The following is a 16244-nucleotide window of genomic DNA, read 5'->3' as shown; positions in this document are numbered from 1 at the left end:
AGGGGCCCAGGGTGGGCATGCTTCCCAGCAATATTCTGCATTGCTGTGCCACTTCTGGGGTTTCTCGAAGCCTGAAGAATGTTTCAGGGGTTTTTCAATTGTAAAAAAGTTGAGAAAGGCTGCCTTCAGGTATGCTGGTCCCAAGCCATATAGGGCCATAAAGGTGAAAACTTGAATGTAGCCCAGAACAATTATACAATTCTCTTCTTGAAAATGCAGTAATTTTAATAGGACATTTAATCGCACAACAAATGTATTATATAGCAGTTCGAACCCAACCACGTTTAAAAGCATTTGCTACCTGGACAGTACATCTGGGGAAGATGGAGAAGAGGTGTTTTGCATCCCGTCTAAGCATTTTCATGCACTCAAAGTGCTTCTCCGCCCTCAAAGGTTTACTTTCTAATGACCTGTATGAGGATGCTAAAATGTAGACAGTGCAGTCGCCTACATGTGCGTACATTAGCAACATTTGAAACTGGCATCACCAACGTGTTTTACTGTGGACAGGTTGAAGAAAATAGGAACTGTCCTTGTAAATCAGAACATATGATTGTTGCATGGCTAGGAACAAGTAACCTGTGAACAGTATGAGAGAAAGAGATTAGGAATGCAATAATCACCAGGTTGCACAACAGCTCATTTTGACATTGAGATTTTCCTTTATCCATAATTCAAAAACTTTCCTTTAGGGAATAATTGGCCTGCTTTCGGTGGAAGAAAATTTTGGGAGGTTCCAGCATAGGAATAACTGACCACTTAGCTATGTTTGGTCATATATGCATTACTGTGTGAGAGCAAAATTATTAATGACGCATTCACACAGGCTTTCCCCCTTGGTTTTGTTGCAAAAGCGTAGCATTTTTGGACCTTTTCACACAAGTTGTCTAATCCAGTGGTCCCCAACCTGCGGGCCGTGGCCCGGCGCCGGGCCGCGGCTCCCTCTCCCCGCCCCCCCCTGCAGTAAAAAACTTCCCAGGCCGCAAGCTTGGCCCGGGAAGCTTCTTACTGCGGGGAGGGCGGGGAGAGGGAATAAGGGCCGGGCCGCGCCCGTGCAGGCCGCTCCTGCGCGGCCCGATCCGCGGGCGCTGCCCACGGGCGCGGCCCACGGGCGCGGCCCGATCCGTGGGCGCGACGCGCGGGCGCGGCCCGATCCACGGGCGCGGCCCGATGCGTGGGCGTGGCCCGCGCGGGCGCGGTCCCCGCGGCCGGGGCCCGATGCCCTGCCGGTCCCCAGCCTAATAAAGGTTGGGGACCACTGGTCTAATCCATTTTCCTTCTGTGTGCTCTACAACCCCCCCAGTTTTCCAAACTTCCTTTGATGCAATGTTTTTCTTTCATGCTACATACCTGTTGGCTGACTGCCCAGATTGTTCCCTCATATGACATTTCCTCTGCAAACCTGAGCTCTCTTTGCAGACCTGTCGCCCAGCAACAAATTCAGTGTGAAAGGGCAACATTCCCTCTGCAGGCTAAACTGGGACTTTTGCAATGCATTCCTTTTAATGTCTGATTCTCCCTTTCTTTCCTCCTTTTTAATGCTGTCTGAAATCTCTGTTGTGGCTCAATAGAGAGGGAGCAACAGAGAAAATTCCAGGTAGATAGCCTTCTGAAAATGCAAAAGGGCTAACGTTTTACCATGATGATATTGGTCAGTTTACGCCATTAAACAAAACTCTGAAAGCTACCCGTATTGATAAGGGTACCTTTAACAGCTTTTACTTTTAAAGCTATCAGCAACTGGTCTGGAAGAGAGCTGGCTGAAAATGAAGAGAGGCAGATCTGAGTCATCTCCATTTATATTCCAGCAATTAGCCAGTGCATTAAACTCAAACACATCCACCGCTTCATTCATATATTTAAAGATATTTAAGGATAATCTTAGATTCATTTTAAACAGATACAGTCAGCATCCTACCAAGGAGCCCTTCCCTTACTTACAGGCCAGGAATGCTGCAGATGATCCAGGTCTTTATCACCTGTGTCAGATTTTACACCATGAACCTGACATGTCCTTCTGGGTTTTTCCATCCAACAAGTATCTCACTCCTACTTCTAGAAACCTGGTTAATGTTTCAGGTCTCTTCTCACAGGTTCACATGCTTTTTATGGGATTACCTTCCACTTTGTCTTAACCCTAACATATCATTGACAGCAAAGCTGGTAAGTACACCTAATTTTCTAAGGACTATGGGCAGCATAAGGTTGCCAGGTTCCCCCTGGCCAACAATGGGGGGGGGGGGGAATGAGGAATAAGGCTGCCATATCCAGACATGGATCTCAGTGGTGCTGATGGAGCCTGGGGAGGACAGGGATCTCAGCTGGGTACAATGCCATAAGCCCCCCCCCCCAGCATCCATTGTCTCCAAGAGAACTGATTTCTGTAGTTTGGAGATTAGCTTTACAACCAGAGGATCTCCAGGGGCCTTTTTGCACGGCTTCAAAATCGCACAATGGTTGCCAATTGGAAACGCTATTGATTTGGCTTAACGCACGACGTCGTAGACAATCTGCCACACACCTGAAACCAATCTGCAAAAAGCGCTTCATTGTAGCGCTTTCAGGGGAATCCCAAAAAGTGGATTCACCCTCCGGAAAGCGATACACTCCTGCAACCAATCTGTAACACTAGCGAAAAAGACCTGTGCGTTAACATTGTTGCGGTTTCTTCAAAGTCCCTCCTCCTGAGCCTGTCCTCCAAACTTCCGGTGAAGCGATCGCCATTTTTTTTTCTCCGAGCAAGCGGGGATAAACGCACCAGCGAGCCTCTTTCAGTTTAGAGGCTTCCCCGGCTTCAGTCCCTCCCCTTCAGTCACTAAGCACACACATTTCACACAGTCATTCAGCCGAAAATCGGGCCTGTGAGAGGGGGGAGGGGGGATTTTTTTTTCCACTCGGAGGCAGCGTGGCCACGATCAAATGACAGCTCAAACAGAGACTTCCCCGGCTTCAGTCCCTCCCCTTCAGTCACTAAGCACACACATTTCACACAGTCATTCAGCCGAAAATCGGGCCCGTGAGAGGGGGGGGGATTTTTTTTTTCACTCGGAGGCAGCGTGTTAACGATCAAACGACAGCTCAAACACCCCAGGCAGCTGGATGGGTCTCTCCGTTGCAACGAATCTACACAGATTCGTTACAATGGGTGTGGTTTTTTTTTAAAAAAACCTTTCTTAAAGGGAAAGGGGCTGTTTGGGAGCATGCTAACGGCTGCCCATTGGCTGCTTGACGGCCAGGGGCGGGATGAGCTCGGCAATAGCGCTTCCTTTCTAGCGATTTCTGCCGAGACCGGAAGCCTGTGGGAAACGCTACAAAACGCAACTGGATTCCACTACAAAGGCAGGTATGCATAACGACGAATTCCACTATTTTAAATGGCGATTTTTCATTCAGTGACCAATTTGCAACAAAGATCCCCGTGCGTAAAGGCCCCAGGTCTCTCTTGGAGGCTGTCACCACTAGGTTGGGACCACACAATGTAGTGATTAAGATCATACGCAGTCAGGGCCCAGTGTGCCTGAGGGACCGCCTCCCTGGCTATGCACCTCAAAGAGCTTTATACTCTGCCACCACCAACCGGCTAATGATCCCAGGCCCTAAAGAAGCCCACCTGGCTTCAACCAAGGCCAGAGAACCTGGTGGAATGAGCTCCCTGAGGAGATCAGGGCCCTGGCGGAGCTAAAACAGTTCCACAGGGCCTGCAAAAGGGAGCTCTTCCGCCAGGCATTTGGTTGAGGCTGAGCAGAACCAGCAACATCCACAGGGCCCCCACTCCCTCCCTTCCAGAAGCCTACTCCGGTGTTCTGCCCTGGACCTGTTTGCACCATTACAGTTACCTGTGATACAGTTATTAATGTTAATTATTGTTGTTGCGGTTATCTATACGTTATGGAAAATCTAAGTTCCTTGTACTGTTTTATGTTCTATGTAAACCGCCCTGAGCCTCGGGGGAGGGCGTTATATAAATACAACAAAAAATAAAATAGAGAAATAAATACATACATTCTTGGATATGTGGATTGCAGAGTTCTCCTGTTGCCCGTTCTGCTGCCCCTGTTCTGTTCTGGCTCTCACCCTGTGCAAGAGGGGCCGATTTCACTGCTGCTGGTGTCGGAAGGCAGCTGCACCAGGTCCAGAGGGCAGCAATAGCCTGCTGTTCTTCTTCTTCCCCCCTTCGGTGGCCAGCTGGAACCCCAAGCATGGAGCCTGATCAACTGCCCTGTTGGCCAGTGGCTAAGACCACCCCTGGGCCTGGCCAACTTGAGTAACGACAGCAAAAGGTCTGTCTGCCACCACCTCCTCCTAGTCAGCCACTGGCCAAGTCTGACCTGAGCCACCTCTTGAAGAGCAGACCCCTGCAGCTCACCTTCCCTTAGGGCCCTCCCAACCCACCCCCCACGTCCCTTCTTTAAACCGCTCCTGCAGAGTGGTCTAAATAAAATGGTAAGGGGTAAAGGGGAGGAGAAAGGGCGGGCCCTGTCTGGGATAAAAACTCGGAGGGGCGAATCCGGAGCCACAAAGCGGCTCCTGATTCGCCCCTCCGAGTGGCACTCGGGCCAAGTGCCCAATTGGGAGCCACGCACAGTGCAGCTCACCATTGGCTACTTGGCCCGTCTTTGCTGAGCGCTCCGGCGAGTCGGCTGCCCTTGCCTCTGCACTCTTAAAAGAAAAAAGAAAAGGGCTCCTGATTTTGAGCATGTGGCTATTTGGGGGGGGGGAGCTTACTTCTAGGGGAATGCAGCTTTCAATATTCTAACTTGAAGCAGTGAAATGTCTGCATGGTGGACTAGTTAAAGAGCAGCAGGCTCTAATCTGGAGAACTGGGTTTGATTCCCCACTCCTCCACCTGCAGTCAGCTGGGTGACCTTGGGCTAGTCAAAGTTCTCTTCGGAGTATTCTCAAAGAGCAGTTCCCTTAGGGCTCTCTCAGCCCCACCTACCTCACTGGGCGTCTGTTGTGGGTACAGGAAGGGAAAGGGTGTTTATAAACTGCTTTGGGGCTTCTTCGAGTAGAGAAAAGCAGGTTCTAAAAAACCCACTCTTCTTTTGTGAAGAAACTTTGTCATGGAAGAGAAGTAGGAGATGCAGCTACCGGCAGAATTCTGCAGTCCTTGCTTGACCTCTGGATGTCTGGAGAGATGGTGCTGGATATAACACAAACGCTGCTGTATCCCACAGTGAGGGAATGGGAAGCATCGATTGCTTTGTGATTATTAGCTAGAGTGGGATAAGCCTCCTCCTTATTATGCAGATTAGTGGAGCTCTTAGTTCCAACATATTGTACAGATGCAGGAGGGCATCTGCTCTTGCAGATGGTAAGTACCCAGCTCCATTAGTATGTATCTATTGTCTGCTCTGGGTTTGCTTAGAGGATGGAAGGAAGGACTGTGCAAAGAGGAATTGTTACACAGTCTAATGCAAAGGAGAACACATACTCAGTTAAGAAGCAAAGGGGGGGGGGGAGGAACAAGCCCAGGAGACTATTTACACAGCAGGGAAGACAATAATCAAATTAAAGCCTACCCTAAATAAGGACTTTCATCTGTCACAATTAAGCCTCCAGATTTTAAGAAAAACAAAACAAATTAGCCGCTAAAGTAAATGAAAATAATCCTGATTTCATAGTCGGCGCCAATGCAGTTGCAACGCTGGGCGTTTTAGAGCACCAGCCGCCCAACAGATGCACTTCTGAAGTCCTGTTTACTGCCATGCAAGGGATCATATGGAAGAAGAGGAGAACGCCAGGTTGCCGTGGGCCAAGTTGGCTGGGAGCATTCCTACACAGAGGTAATCCTGTCTCAGACTGGAATAACACTGCGCAGGACTGCAAACGAGGAGCACTCCACCATGTTCCATCTGTAGTGGTCAGCTGTTCCCCTGGTCCCCCAGCGGAGGTAGCTAGGGGGTTGGTTGCCACTGTGTTGTCTTAGTAGATTGCAATTTAACTATTGGTTCTAAGGGGATTTTAGCAGATCTTATTTACCTATTTTATTTGTAACCTGCCACGAGCCGGCTCTGCTGAAAGCGGTAGACAGTAATAGTAATAGTAATAGTAATAGTAATAGTAATAGTAATAGTAATAGTAATAGTAATAGTAATAGTAATAGTAATAGTAATAGTAATAGTAATAGTAATAGTAATAGTAATAGTAATAGTAATCATCATCATCATCATCATCATCATCCAGTAAGAATTCCCAGCCCCCCTCTATCTCTCCAATCAAAAGAGGCTAGATACCTTTTTTGAAAAATGAAAGCTGGGGATCCAGAGCTAGTAGAGCATTGCAATAGGTTGCTATAAAGTTATAACGCCATAGTGAACTAGCAATTGCTTTTATTAAGCCCCCCTCCAAAAAAAACCCATCCAGTGGCAGGGGAAATGATTGCAAAGAAAATGGTACCCATAGGTGTTGTGTGTGTGTGTGTGTGTGTGTGGCTGTTTGGCATGAATCGAACAGACCGGATGATGGGCTCACATCTGATCAACACATTAAGTTCAAGTGTTGAACAAGTGTGCAGTGAAAATCGGCGTGGGCCTACATCATTACAGGGTGGTCAGACAAGCCAAGGAGAAAATGGGCAGTTGGACAGCCTGTGACAACAAAGAGACACCAACCAGGAGAGCCAAAAGGAAGGTAAATGGAAGTGACTGAAACATTCTCCTCAGACTTACTCTGCCTGCACTGAAGAGCAGCGGAGCAGAAATCTGGAGGAAGCTGCAACACCAGCTGGGACCCCCAGATCCTCACATGGGCACAGCTGCCTTCATGTTCAGCCTAAAACCTCTGCTTCCTTCTACAGAGTCACGTGTGAAGGGGGTCTAAGATCAGTGTTCAAACTTCCAGAATTGGCTGGAACATTCCTGGATATTGGGGGTGGAGCCTGGGTGGGTGGAGTCTGGAGAGGGGAAGGACCTTAGCAGGGTAGAATGTCATAGTGTCTGTCCCCGAAAGTATCTAGGTGGTACTGATTGCTATAGTCTAGATTCCCCGCTCCTCCTCCACATGCTGCCAGCTGGGTGACCTTGGGCTCGTCATAGCCCTGTTAGAAGCTGTTCTCACAGAGCAGTTCTGTCAGAACTCTCTCAGCCCCACTTACCCAGTTTCGAAGAGAGGAAGGGAAGACGATTGTAAACCACTTAGAGACTCTTTCCGACAGTGAAAAGCGAGGTATAAAACCCATGTAATTTTTCTTCTTATAACTTCACTTTCTGTTTAACTCTGTTCATCCCATATTCTGGGGTTATAATATGTGATTTCATCCTGACTACAATGCCTCAGTACGTTTACACCAGTTTAGCATTCTTGCTATTTAAATTGTTCTGAATATTTCTCATAGTTAAGAAGGCTAGAGGCCAGGGTTAGTTCCTAACGACTTGACAGAGTTCATTAATTTCTACTCCTCCAGCATGGAAACCTTATAAAAGAAAGCAGATGAACGTGAGTTTTTTAAAACGTCTTATAATCCATCATTAGCCACTTACCTGGCTTCTTATACCTTTGAAGCCTGCTCGTCAGGTAAAAATGCCAGCAGGTTAATTGAACAGATCCGTTTGGAGTTCCTGTGATATACACCATGATAATAATAGTGAAAAATAATTCAGCTTTAATTCTGCTTAGAAGTTCTGCCCTTGGATGAGGAACATCTTTTGCGCAACCCTCCTTCAGAGCTGTTCCTGGGAGTCTCTAGTCTCTTAGAAGTACTTCTGGGAAAGTTTTAGGCTGCAGGGGGAGGAGAAAGTCAGGGAAGCTTCTTTGCATGGATGTAACTACTTCCACCTGTGGACAATTTCAGGTGTGACCCAAACTTTCATGAAAGTCTTTCCAACAACGCTTTAGTATATATTTGGTAAAAATCTAATTTTATATCAGAAAGCACAATTAGGTTGTCGTAAACTGGGTACCTTTCCATTAGCAATTCTTTCATCCCTTAGTTCAAACTTCGGTAAACTCTTACTGGGATAATGGGAGAAAGACAATCAGGAAAGACGCCAAGCAGCTCTTCTAACTCAACATTAAGGAAGTTTTTTATGGGGTTAAGGAAGGTCACAGTGCAGGTGTGTGTGCTAGCGCCTTGTTGCATTCCTGGGTGCAACGGGCTTTGCCTCAAGTGCATCCATATAACTAGATTTTCTTACTGGGAACCATGTACATTACCAACTGTACCGTTCTATAGTTTCAATTCCAGTGGAAAGAATTATAGAATAGTTCAATTTTAAAGAGCTGTAGTGAAAAACCTGAGGCTTTTCATAACAATGAACCAAGGATATCTAAGTACCATACTCTCCGACCATTACTGTACAGAGAGGTAAAACGCAAGTGGCTTCCTGCTTACACACTCAGGATGGTAAATCTCATGTTTGCAGCCCTCCTCATGGGGAGACCCCTCCCGCGTTTTCCCTCTGCCCCGTTGTGGCTTTGTGCCTCCTGAAGAGGCTTCAAGGGAAAGCCACACAAACTTCTCCCTCGGTTCCTTGGCTTGTCAATCACAGCAAGCCGCTGATCACAGCACAGCAGTTCTCTCGTGGACTGAAACTTTCTTCTCCCACCCCGCCCCCATTTTTTAAGGGCATTTCCGCATTGCTATGCAGTAATGCCACAACACAGATGCATTTTTAATAGCAATCAACACTGCCCGATTTCTGTCTGGGTGGATTTCTGAGACCCTGAACATGATAACTGGTGCCCAAAAAGACATTCTGTGCTAATGGTTGACTTTAAAAAACCCCTGAATGATCGGGAGAAGGCAACACGATCACCTGCCTCCCCTTTCCCAGTTCATTCCCCATCTCCATAAAACAGAAAAGGGGTTGTGTTTTGCCTGCCTGATCCCAAAAAGATTGTGGACACTTTAAAGATTTTATTTCACCTTTAACAATGCAGTTTTGCAGTCATGCTACAAAATGGACCATGCCATATTTTTTTTAATTACTTGGAGCAGGAAATGGAGAGGGGAGGGTGGACAAAGCTGGCCAGAATATCACACATTTCTCCCTCCATACGGTCTTATCCCTGGTTGCTCACTGGTTTGCACAATTTACAGTGGTAAATTTAGTTTTCTTGATTCCCGAAATAATGAGTTAAAAATGGCCAAATCACCACTCGGCTACTGGACAGCCTTGGGATGCTGGTGACATTACATGGAGGGAGTTTGATATGCCGCCAACATGCAAAGGCTGTCCAGGAACATTTTCCTCGTGCGGAAATGGTCCTACATTCATTATGACATATATGAAATTGTGGCTTATTATGTAGGTTGTCCTGGCAGATCTAGATGTGGTAGAACTTTATGGTTTAGGAACATGGTGAAAGTGCATGACTTGATGTGTGAATGGCACTTAGAAAGGAGGAATCAATTAAATTCTCTCTCCCTCTTTTGTGAGTGGAAAGAATCCAAGTCATTGTTACCATCCACTCATTTAATAACTTAGAAGACAATCAAACCCTTCTGGAGGGCAACAATGAGCAATAGCATGTAATCATGTTATAAGTGGGGAGGATCTAATAAGGAGAAACTGTTTTATGAAAATACTAGATCAAAGCTCATTCCTAAGGACAGGCTTTGAATGGCAGCCGCTGGTGTGGGGACCTCTGGCTGCCCCCCTCCCCGCCACCCACAGGGAATCCACCCCCGTCTGCTCCCTCCCTGCCGAGGCCCCAGCTTCCCTGTGGGTGTCTGAGCAAGCCCACAGCATCTCTGAAGCCCGCAGGGAAGCCCCCACCCACCCCCCTCCCAGCTGAGGTCCCGGCTCCCCGGCAAGGCCCTAGCTTCTCAGTGGGTGTCCGAGCAGGCTTGCTGCATCTGTGACGCGACAGGCCTGCTCAGAGGCCTGCAAGGAAGCCACCCCCGCCCGCCCCCCTACCCGGTGAAGCACTGGCTTCCCTGTGGGCCTCTGAGCAGGCCCACCACATCTTTGACGCGGTAGGCCTGCTCAGAGAGCCCCGGGGAAGCCATCCCTGACCCTCTCCCCAGCGGCCGGGCTGACCAGCTACTCACGGTGGTTGGTCCAGCTGCTGGCCCTGAGCGCTGGCTTGTGGTGGTGAGGGGCCAATCGGAAGGCCAGAGCTGCTGTCCATTAAAGTGAGGGTCCAATTCCGATTGGCCCCACCTTCTCTCTGTTCACATACCCCATAGCGGATTATGAAGGTGGACTATTAGGGTGCATTTTATGCATCACTCTGCTCTAAAATCATTTCATCTTTGTTCAAGGAGGCATCTGGCATTACCAATCAAGGAAAAATCAAGTTCTCTTATGGGAAGAGACTATCACTGTATATAAGCCAACATCTAAGTTTTACTGAATGGCCATTAGACTAGTAAAGGTAAAGGTAAAGGTATCCCCTGTGCAAGCACCGAGTCATGTCTGACCCTTGGGGTGACGCCCTCTAGCGTTTTCTTGGCAGACTCAATACGGGGTGGTTTGCCAGTGCCTTCCCCAGTCATTACCGTTTACCCCCCCAGCAAGCTGGGTACTGGGTACCGACCTTGGAAGGATGGAAGGCTGAGTCAACCTTGAGCCGGCTTCTGGGATTGAACTCCCAGCCTCATGGGCAAAGCTGTCAGACGGCTGCCTTACCACTCTGCGCCACAAGAGGCTCGTGGAAGCAAATTACGCCACAACTGCGCCACAAGAGGCTACGTGGAAGCAAAAATATACGGAAGCAAATTAATGCTACCTTCTGTAGTGATTTTTCCCCTCTGCTTTACCTGACAGAGGATAAGGAATTTTAGTACTATTTTAAAAAATGTTTTCTATTACATAGTTTGCATTTGTTTTATCTAAGACAGAAGAAGAAGAAGAAGAAGAGTTGGTTCTTATATGCCGCTTTTCCCTACCCGAAGGAGGCTCAAAGCGGCTTACAGTCGCCTTTCCTTTCCTCTCTCCACAACAGACACCCTGTGAGGTGGGTGAGGCTGAGAGAGCCCTGATATTCCTGCTCGGTCAGAACAGCTTTATCAATGCCGTGGTGAGCCCAAGGTCACCCAGCTGGTTGCATGTGGGGGAGCGCAGCATCGAACCTGGCATGCCAGATTAGAAGTCCGCACTCCTAACCACTACACCAAACTGGCTCTCCAGGTTGGCATTATACTGTATCTAATAAAATTCAGTTCACTGGTGCATAGCAATAGGTCAGTGTGCCCACTCAAATATCTGAAATTGCTGTAGAGGATAAGGAACAATAATAGGCATTGGACCTTTGGGATATCTTTTCCAGCTACAGATTAATTAGCCAACCAATACTTAAAATTATGTATTAAAATACCCATGATTAAAGTTTAATATGATAAGCCATGGATGTCTTGCCTATTTTTGGCTCACTGATAAACTGGATGGTTTGACTGACCATAATTTGCCAGGTCACATCCCTGAAATCGGATGCCATCGCTAAACCCATAACGGCGTCGGGCAGCGCAAGCTTTATTTTCAAGAACAAATGCTTTCTTCGCCGAGTACCTTTCGGATTTCCGCTGCTAACTCTCTGATGGGTTAGTGAAATAAATTATGCAAAATAAATGAGAAGATGAAAAGGTCAGTCAGGCCATTCCGGCTACATAAAGATTTAAATCTCTAGATATTGTGAATGCTTGGAGGGTTCCTGCAACATTAAAAAACAAACAAGAGGCCTCAAAGCAAAACTCCTTATAGGTTTTGCTGATTTACAATCCTAGCAACTTATCAGACAACTGTCAGGAAAGAGGAAGTTAGGCTTAAGGCTGTAGAATGCTTTTTGCATCCCTAACAGCCTGATCCTAACGCAGGTTATGACTGCTGGATGGAACAAGAAGGCTACACCTAACCCTTTTATTCGTTTATTACCCTGGCAAAGATTTTTAAAATTGCTCATGTGAAGCAGTAAGCTCCTACTGGTCAGAAGGTACCACTGGGGAAACCCCTTATGTCGGCAATATTCCAAGGGCTCAAGAGGGATGGATATAGGGGAGGGGACGGATACGGCAGAGCAAAGCTTTGGAGGAAACATGGAACAGCCATCGATATATCATGCTATATTTGTGACTGCACAACCTGCCAATCCTATGTTAGAGGCCCCATTTTGTGGAAAGTTTTCCTCACTGTACAGGTTTCCCAGTCCCCTTTGTTTAGACTTACACTGAGGCTCCTTTCAAATGGGTAGCCGTGTTGGTCTGAAGTAGCACAATAAAATCAGAGTCCAGGGGCACCTTTAAGACCAACAAAGTTTTATTCAGGGCGTAAGCTTTCGAGGGCAAGCACCGACGAAGAGTGCTTGCCCTCAAAAGCTCACGTCTTGAATAAATCTTTGTTGGTCTTAAAAGTGCTACTGGACTCTGATTTTACTGAGGCTCCTGTGCACCATGGTTTTTATAAACTAATCACACATTTTTCAGTAAAGCTCTACAGCTCAATGTTACCTCTAGATTACAGGGCCAGAAACAAGATAAGCAAATACTTAATATTTGCTTAATGTGCTTAATTGTGATAAGTTATTCATAGTGCTGAAATGGATCTTCTGAAGTCCGAATTTTGGATACACTTATTTTTAATACAAATAGACACCACCAAGATAACAGACGAGGAGTCTTGTGGATAATAGTTATGAGTCCTATTCAGATTTACCTCACTACCTTCAAGATTTCATAGCTATTTTGCTCCTACGGAAATCTCCAAATGGGCCTTGAAGAGGTGAAATCCCATGTCAGGGTTGGTTACTCTGCACATTATTTGGCATTCTGCACGAAAGAGGAGAGCCAAATTCACTGGGGTTTGCTTTTGGCAAGTTTTGATGGGAACCTCCTAATATTCCTTTTAAAACCAGGACACCCAGCAGCCATATATATATATATAGACAAAAAGGCAGAAACAAGAAATGAAAGAATCAAAAGGTAGGGAGAAGAATTTATGTCCACTATACAATATTCCCTCCTCAAAACTACCTGGCAGACCCAAAAACATTTTCAGGCTTAGTAATAGTTTCCTGAGGAACTAACTAATGAAATTTCTCACAGATAAAACGCCTCATCCAGTTCACAAACAACATAAAAGCTTACTAGGCTGCCTAATTAATTAAATTAGCTGAGTGCTGTATTGGGGGTTCAGAAGTTCCTAGCTGTTCTTTTGAAGCAAGTTGGAGAGAAGGTCGGTCGGCTCTTCCTTTATAAACCAAAAAGGACTAGGAACTATCTTGTATTTTCAACCATGTAAAGGTAAAGGTATCCCCTGTGCAAGCACCGGGTTATGTCTGACCCTTGGGGTGATGCCCTCTAGCGTTTTCTTGGCAGACTCAATACAGGGTGGCCTTGCCAGTGCCTTCTCCAGTCATTACCGTTTACCCCCTAGCAAGCTGGGAACTCATTTTATCGACCTCTGAAACCTGTAAAAGGTAAAGGTATCCCCTGTGCAAGCACCAGGTCATGTCTGACCCTTGGGGTGACGCCCTCCAGCGTTTTCATGGTGGACTCAATACGGGGTGGTTTGCCAGTGCCTTCCCCAGTCATTACCGTTTACCCCCCAGCAAGCTGGATACTCATTTTACCAACCTTGGAAGGATGGAAGGCTGAGTCAACCTTGAGCCGGCTGCTGGGATTGAACTCCCAGCCTCATGGGAAGACAGCTTCAGACAGCATTTCTGCTGCCTTACCACCCTGTGCCACAAGAGGCACCTTTCAACCATGTATTTAGCAGGTATTAATAAGTACTAGCAAGGTAATCGAAATTTCTGTCTGAATCAACACATTTTCATTCACTTCATCACTTTACAAGAATCAGGACGACTGCAGTTTTCTGACCTCAAGTGATCCCTCTATTTCAGTCAGCTGCGGAAACAAATGCAAGATGTGGAAGTTTTTCCACTGCAATGCTGCATTCACGGGAGAAGCTGTACCTATGGAACTTCTCCCTGCTTGGCATGTATAATGTACTGGGGGGGGGGGGTGCTCAAAACTAATGACCTGTCTAAATCAGCAACCAAGCCACTGGAGCCAGCCTAAGCAATATAATTACATTTCTTCCCTCAAATAAGATTCTCACATTAACTTCCCCAGGATTCCAGACCCAGGAACTCAAATTTCCCAGTTCGATGGCTGCCATTTTTACCTTGCTTGTGCTAGCGATCTGCTGCTGTCCCCTGGCCACTGTGTCTCTCCAGATTTGACATGCAGATCCCAAAATGCTGTGTGACCATTCCTTGCAATTCAATGGACTCCTCATTCACCTCCTCCAAGCTCTCTTGGCCAACCGTGTCTTGTCTTGCTGGTGTATCAGGCTCTCCTCTGGGCTGGGAAGGAAAAGCTTCCTTCCCTGGCTCCTCTAGCAAACTGCTGCTGGAAGGAGCTCTGGTGGACTTGCCAACTGATATGGTCAGGTGTGGAGAATCTTCAGCAGGGGATCATCAGGCAGGCCAGGCCAATTAAAGGGCAATAGGTCAGCCTGCAGATAAAGTGCCATAATCACTGGAATGCTGCAGGTGAGCATGTTTTAGGCACTGCAGCTTTGGGGCTACATGTAAAACGTTCAGGAAATCAGTGGGTACAGCTGCTATGCCTGAGGAGGTCTGGAAGACTTCCACAGTTCTGTCACTCTGCAGAAGGAGCAAACAAGTAATGTTCCAGAGGGCATTTTTATAGAGAGGTTCCTGCTGTGGTAGAACAGAAAAACCCTGGAGTGAACCTTTATATCTTGGCAATCGATGGAAAAGATAGTTCTAGGTATTGTCTCTTTTTACTGCATTGTCTCCACCTTCTGTAGTGCATACAAGTTTACCTTGTTTGCATTGTTCCCCAGTTCTGTAATTCTAGTCCTGCATTTTTCTATTGGTTGTTTTTTTTATTTCTGTCTCTACTGTTGTTGTTTTCCAATCCCGTAATCTGCCTTGAGCCTCCAAAAGAGTTTGTTTGTATTTATTCCCTACTTTTCACTGCCCAAAGCAGCTTATAATTGCCTTCCCTTACTCTTCCCACAAAACACGCTGTTTGAGGTAGGTGAGGCTGAGAGAGCCCTGACATTACTGTTCCGTGAGAACAGCTCTATCAGGACTGTGATTAGCCCAAGGTCACCCAGCTGGCTGCATGAGGAGGATCAGAGAATCAAACCCAGTTCAGCAGATTAGAAGCCACCGTTCTTAATCACTACACCAAGCTGTTTGTAGGGTGGCCTATAAACAAAGTTAAATAAATTCAATGCTGTTGTTGATCTACTTTTCCAGCATACTTTGCTGAAAATCTTTTGGCTACAATTATGAATGTGAACAACGACTTGAGGCTGTAACTTTATGAGCTTTCCTTGCCTTCCAAGTATAGCAGCAAATCACTTTGAAAACTTATAGTTCTCACCACAGAATGGGCCCATCCCCTTACCAAAGACACAGATTTCCACAGCAGATGAGTGGCATTATCCAAGTGAACTTTTACAACATGCCAATATCCCTTTAAAGACCTTGAATTAAGCATGTCATCATTCTCTGCTCCAGCTTGCCTTCTGGCCTGCGCTGTTTCCTCCCCTCCCTTGCAACCAAGATCACTGGCTGTTCGTTGCTCATTTTAGTTTTCTTCATGTCTGAAAAAGCACAGGGGAAACGCAGAGAAAAACAGGGTCAGCAATGACCAGCGCGTAAGGGTGGGGAGGGTTTCGGGCGATGCAGTTGAGAAGACAAGATGGAGCAAAATCCAGTTGCAGAAAACCCTTAAGACTATTTTCATGACATCAGAAGTCATCCAAACAAGTCTGATTTAAGCAGATTCCCATCTTGAATCCAAATCCCAAAGCAGTTTCCAAGGTTTGGCCTAAACATACCACATGATCCATGAGTTGTTCCCCAGAGTCATCCACGACCCCAGCTGGAATCTCAGGTTCTACAGGATGGGGATGCCAGCTTCCAGGTGGTGCCTGGGGATCTCCAAGAATTACAGATGATAGATATCTGTATGAGTCCTATATAGAGGACTCAGGAGACAATGGATGCTTGGAAGGATGGATTCCATGTCACTGTGCCCCACCAAGTTCCTTGTCCTCCCCAGGTTCCATCCCCAAATCTCCAGGACCTTTTCACCCTGGAGTTGGCCACCATCCTCCTGACCCTTACATTATTTCTATGTTTCCCCCTGTCTAGAGGTAATGCATATGCATGCACAGGACGGTATCTACCTTGCTGCCGATGTTACGCATCAGATTACAGCCCAACAATAGGGAAAGGCACAAGAGTGGAGTGAAGACTGGGAACAGCAGATAAATACAATGCACTAAAGCTCCAGCCCCGTCCAAACTCAAAATGTC

At 46.7% G+C, this 16244-nt stretch overlaps 1 protein-coding gene across 3 annotated transcripts; it reads right to left on the bottom strand.

The window, feature by feature from the left end:
• Window positions 1–236: 236 nt before the first annotated feature.
• On the bottom strand, window positions 237–15426 carry LOC143828634 (uncharacterized). 3 transcript variants are annotated; one of them, XM_077318914.1, is made up of 6 exons: window positions 15329–15426; window positions 14070–14402; window positions 7482–7719; window positions 4003–4185; window positions 1351–1421; window positions 237–579 (listed from the first exon to the last, which is right to left on the bottom strand). In XM_077318914.1, the coding sequence occupies exons 3-6, from the start codon at window positions 7573–7575 to the stop codon at window positions 565–567; spliced, it is 363 nt and encodes a 120-aa protein (XP_077175029.1). In that variant the 5' UTR covers window positions 7576–7719; window positions 14070–14402; window positions 15329–15426; the 3' UTR covers window positions 237–564. The 3 variants fall into 3 exon arrangements, 1 of the variants encoding a protein (XP_077175029.1); XR_013227777.1 differs by lacking the exon at window positions 1351–1421 and having other exon boundaries at window positions 7482–7559; XR_013227778.1 differs by lacking the exons at window positions 1351–1421; window positions 7482–7719.
• Between the last annotated feature and the right edge of the window lie 818 nt (window positions 15427–16244).

Source organism: Paroedura picta, chromosome 2 (assembly GCF_049243985.1).
Source record: "Paroedura picta isolate Pp20150507F chromosome 2, Ppicta_v3.0, whole genome shotgun sequence".
NCBI classification, from domain to species: Eukaryota; Metazoa; Chordata; class Lepidosauria; order Squamata; family Gekkonidae; genus Paroedura; species Paroedura picta.
Note: the sequence above shows the minus strand (reverse complement) of the source record. Positions and strands in the feature narration are given on the sequence as shown.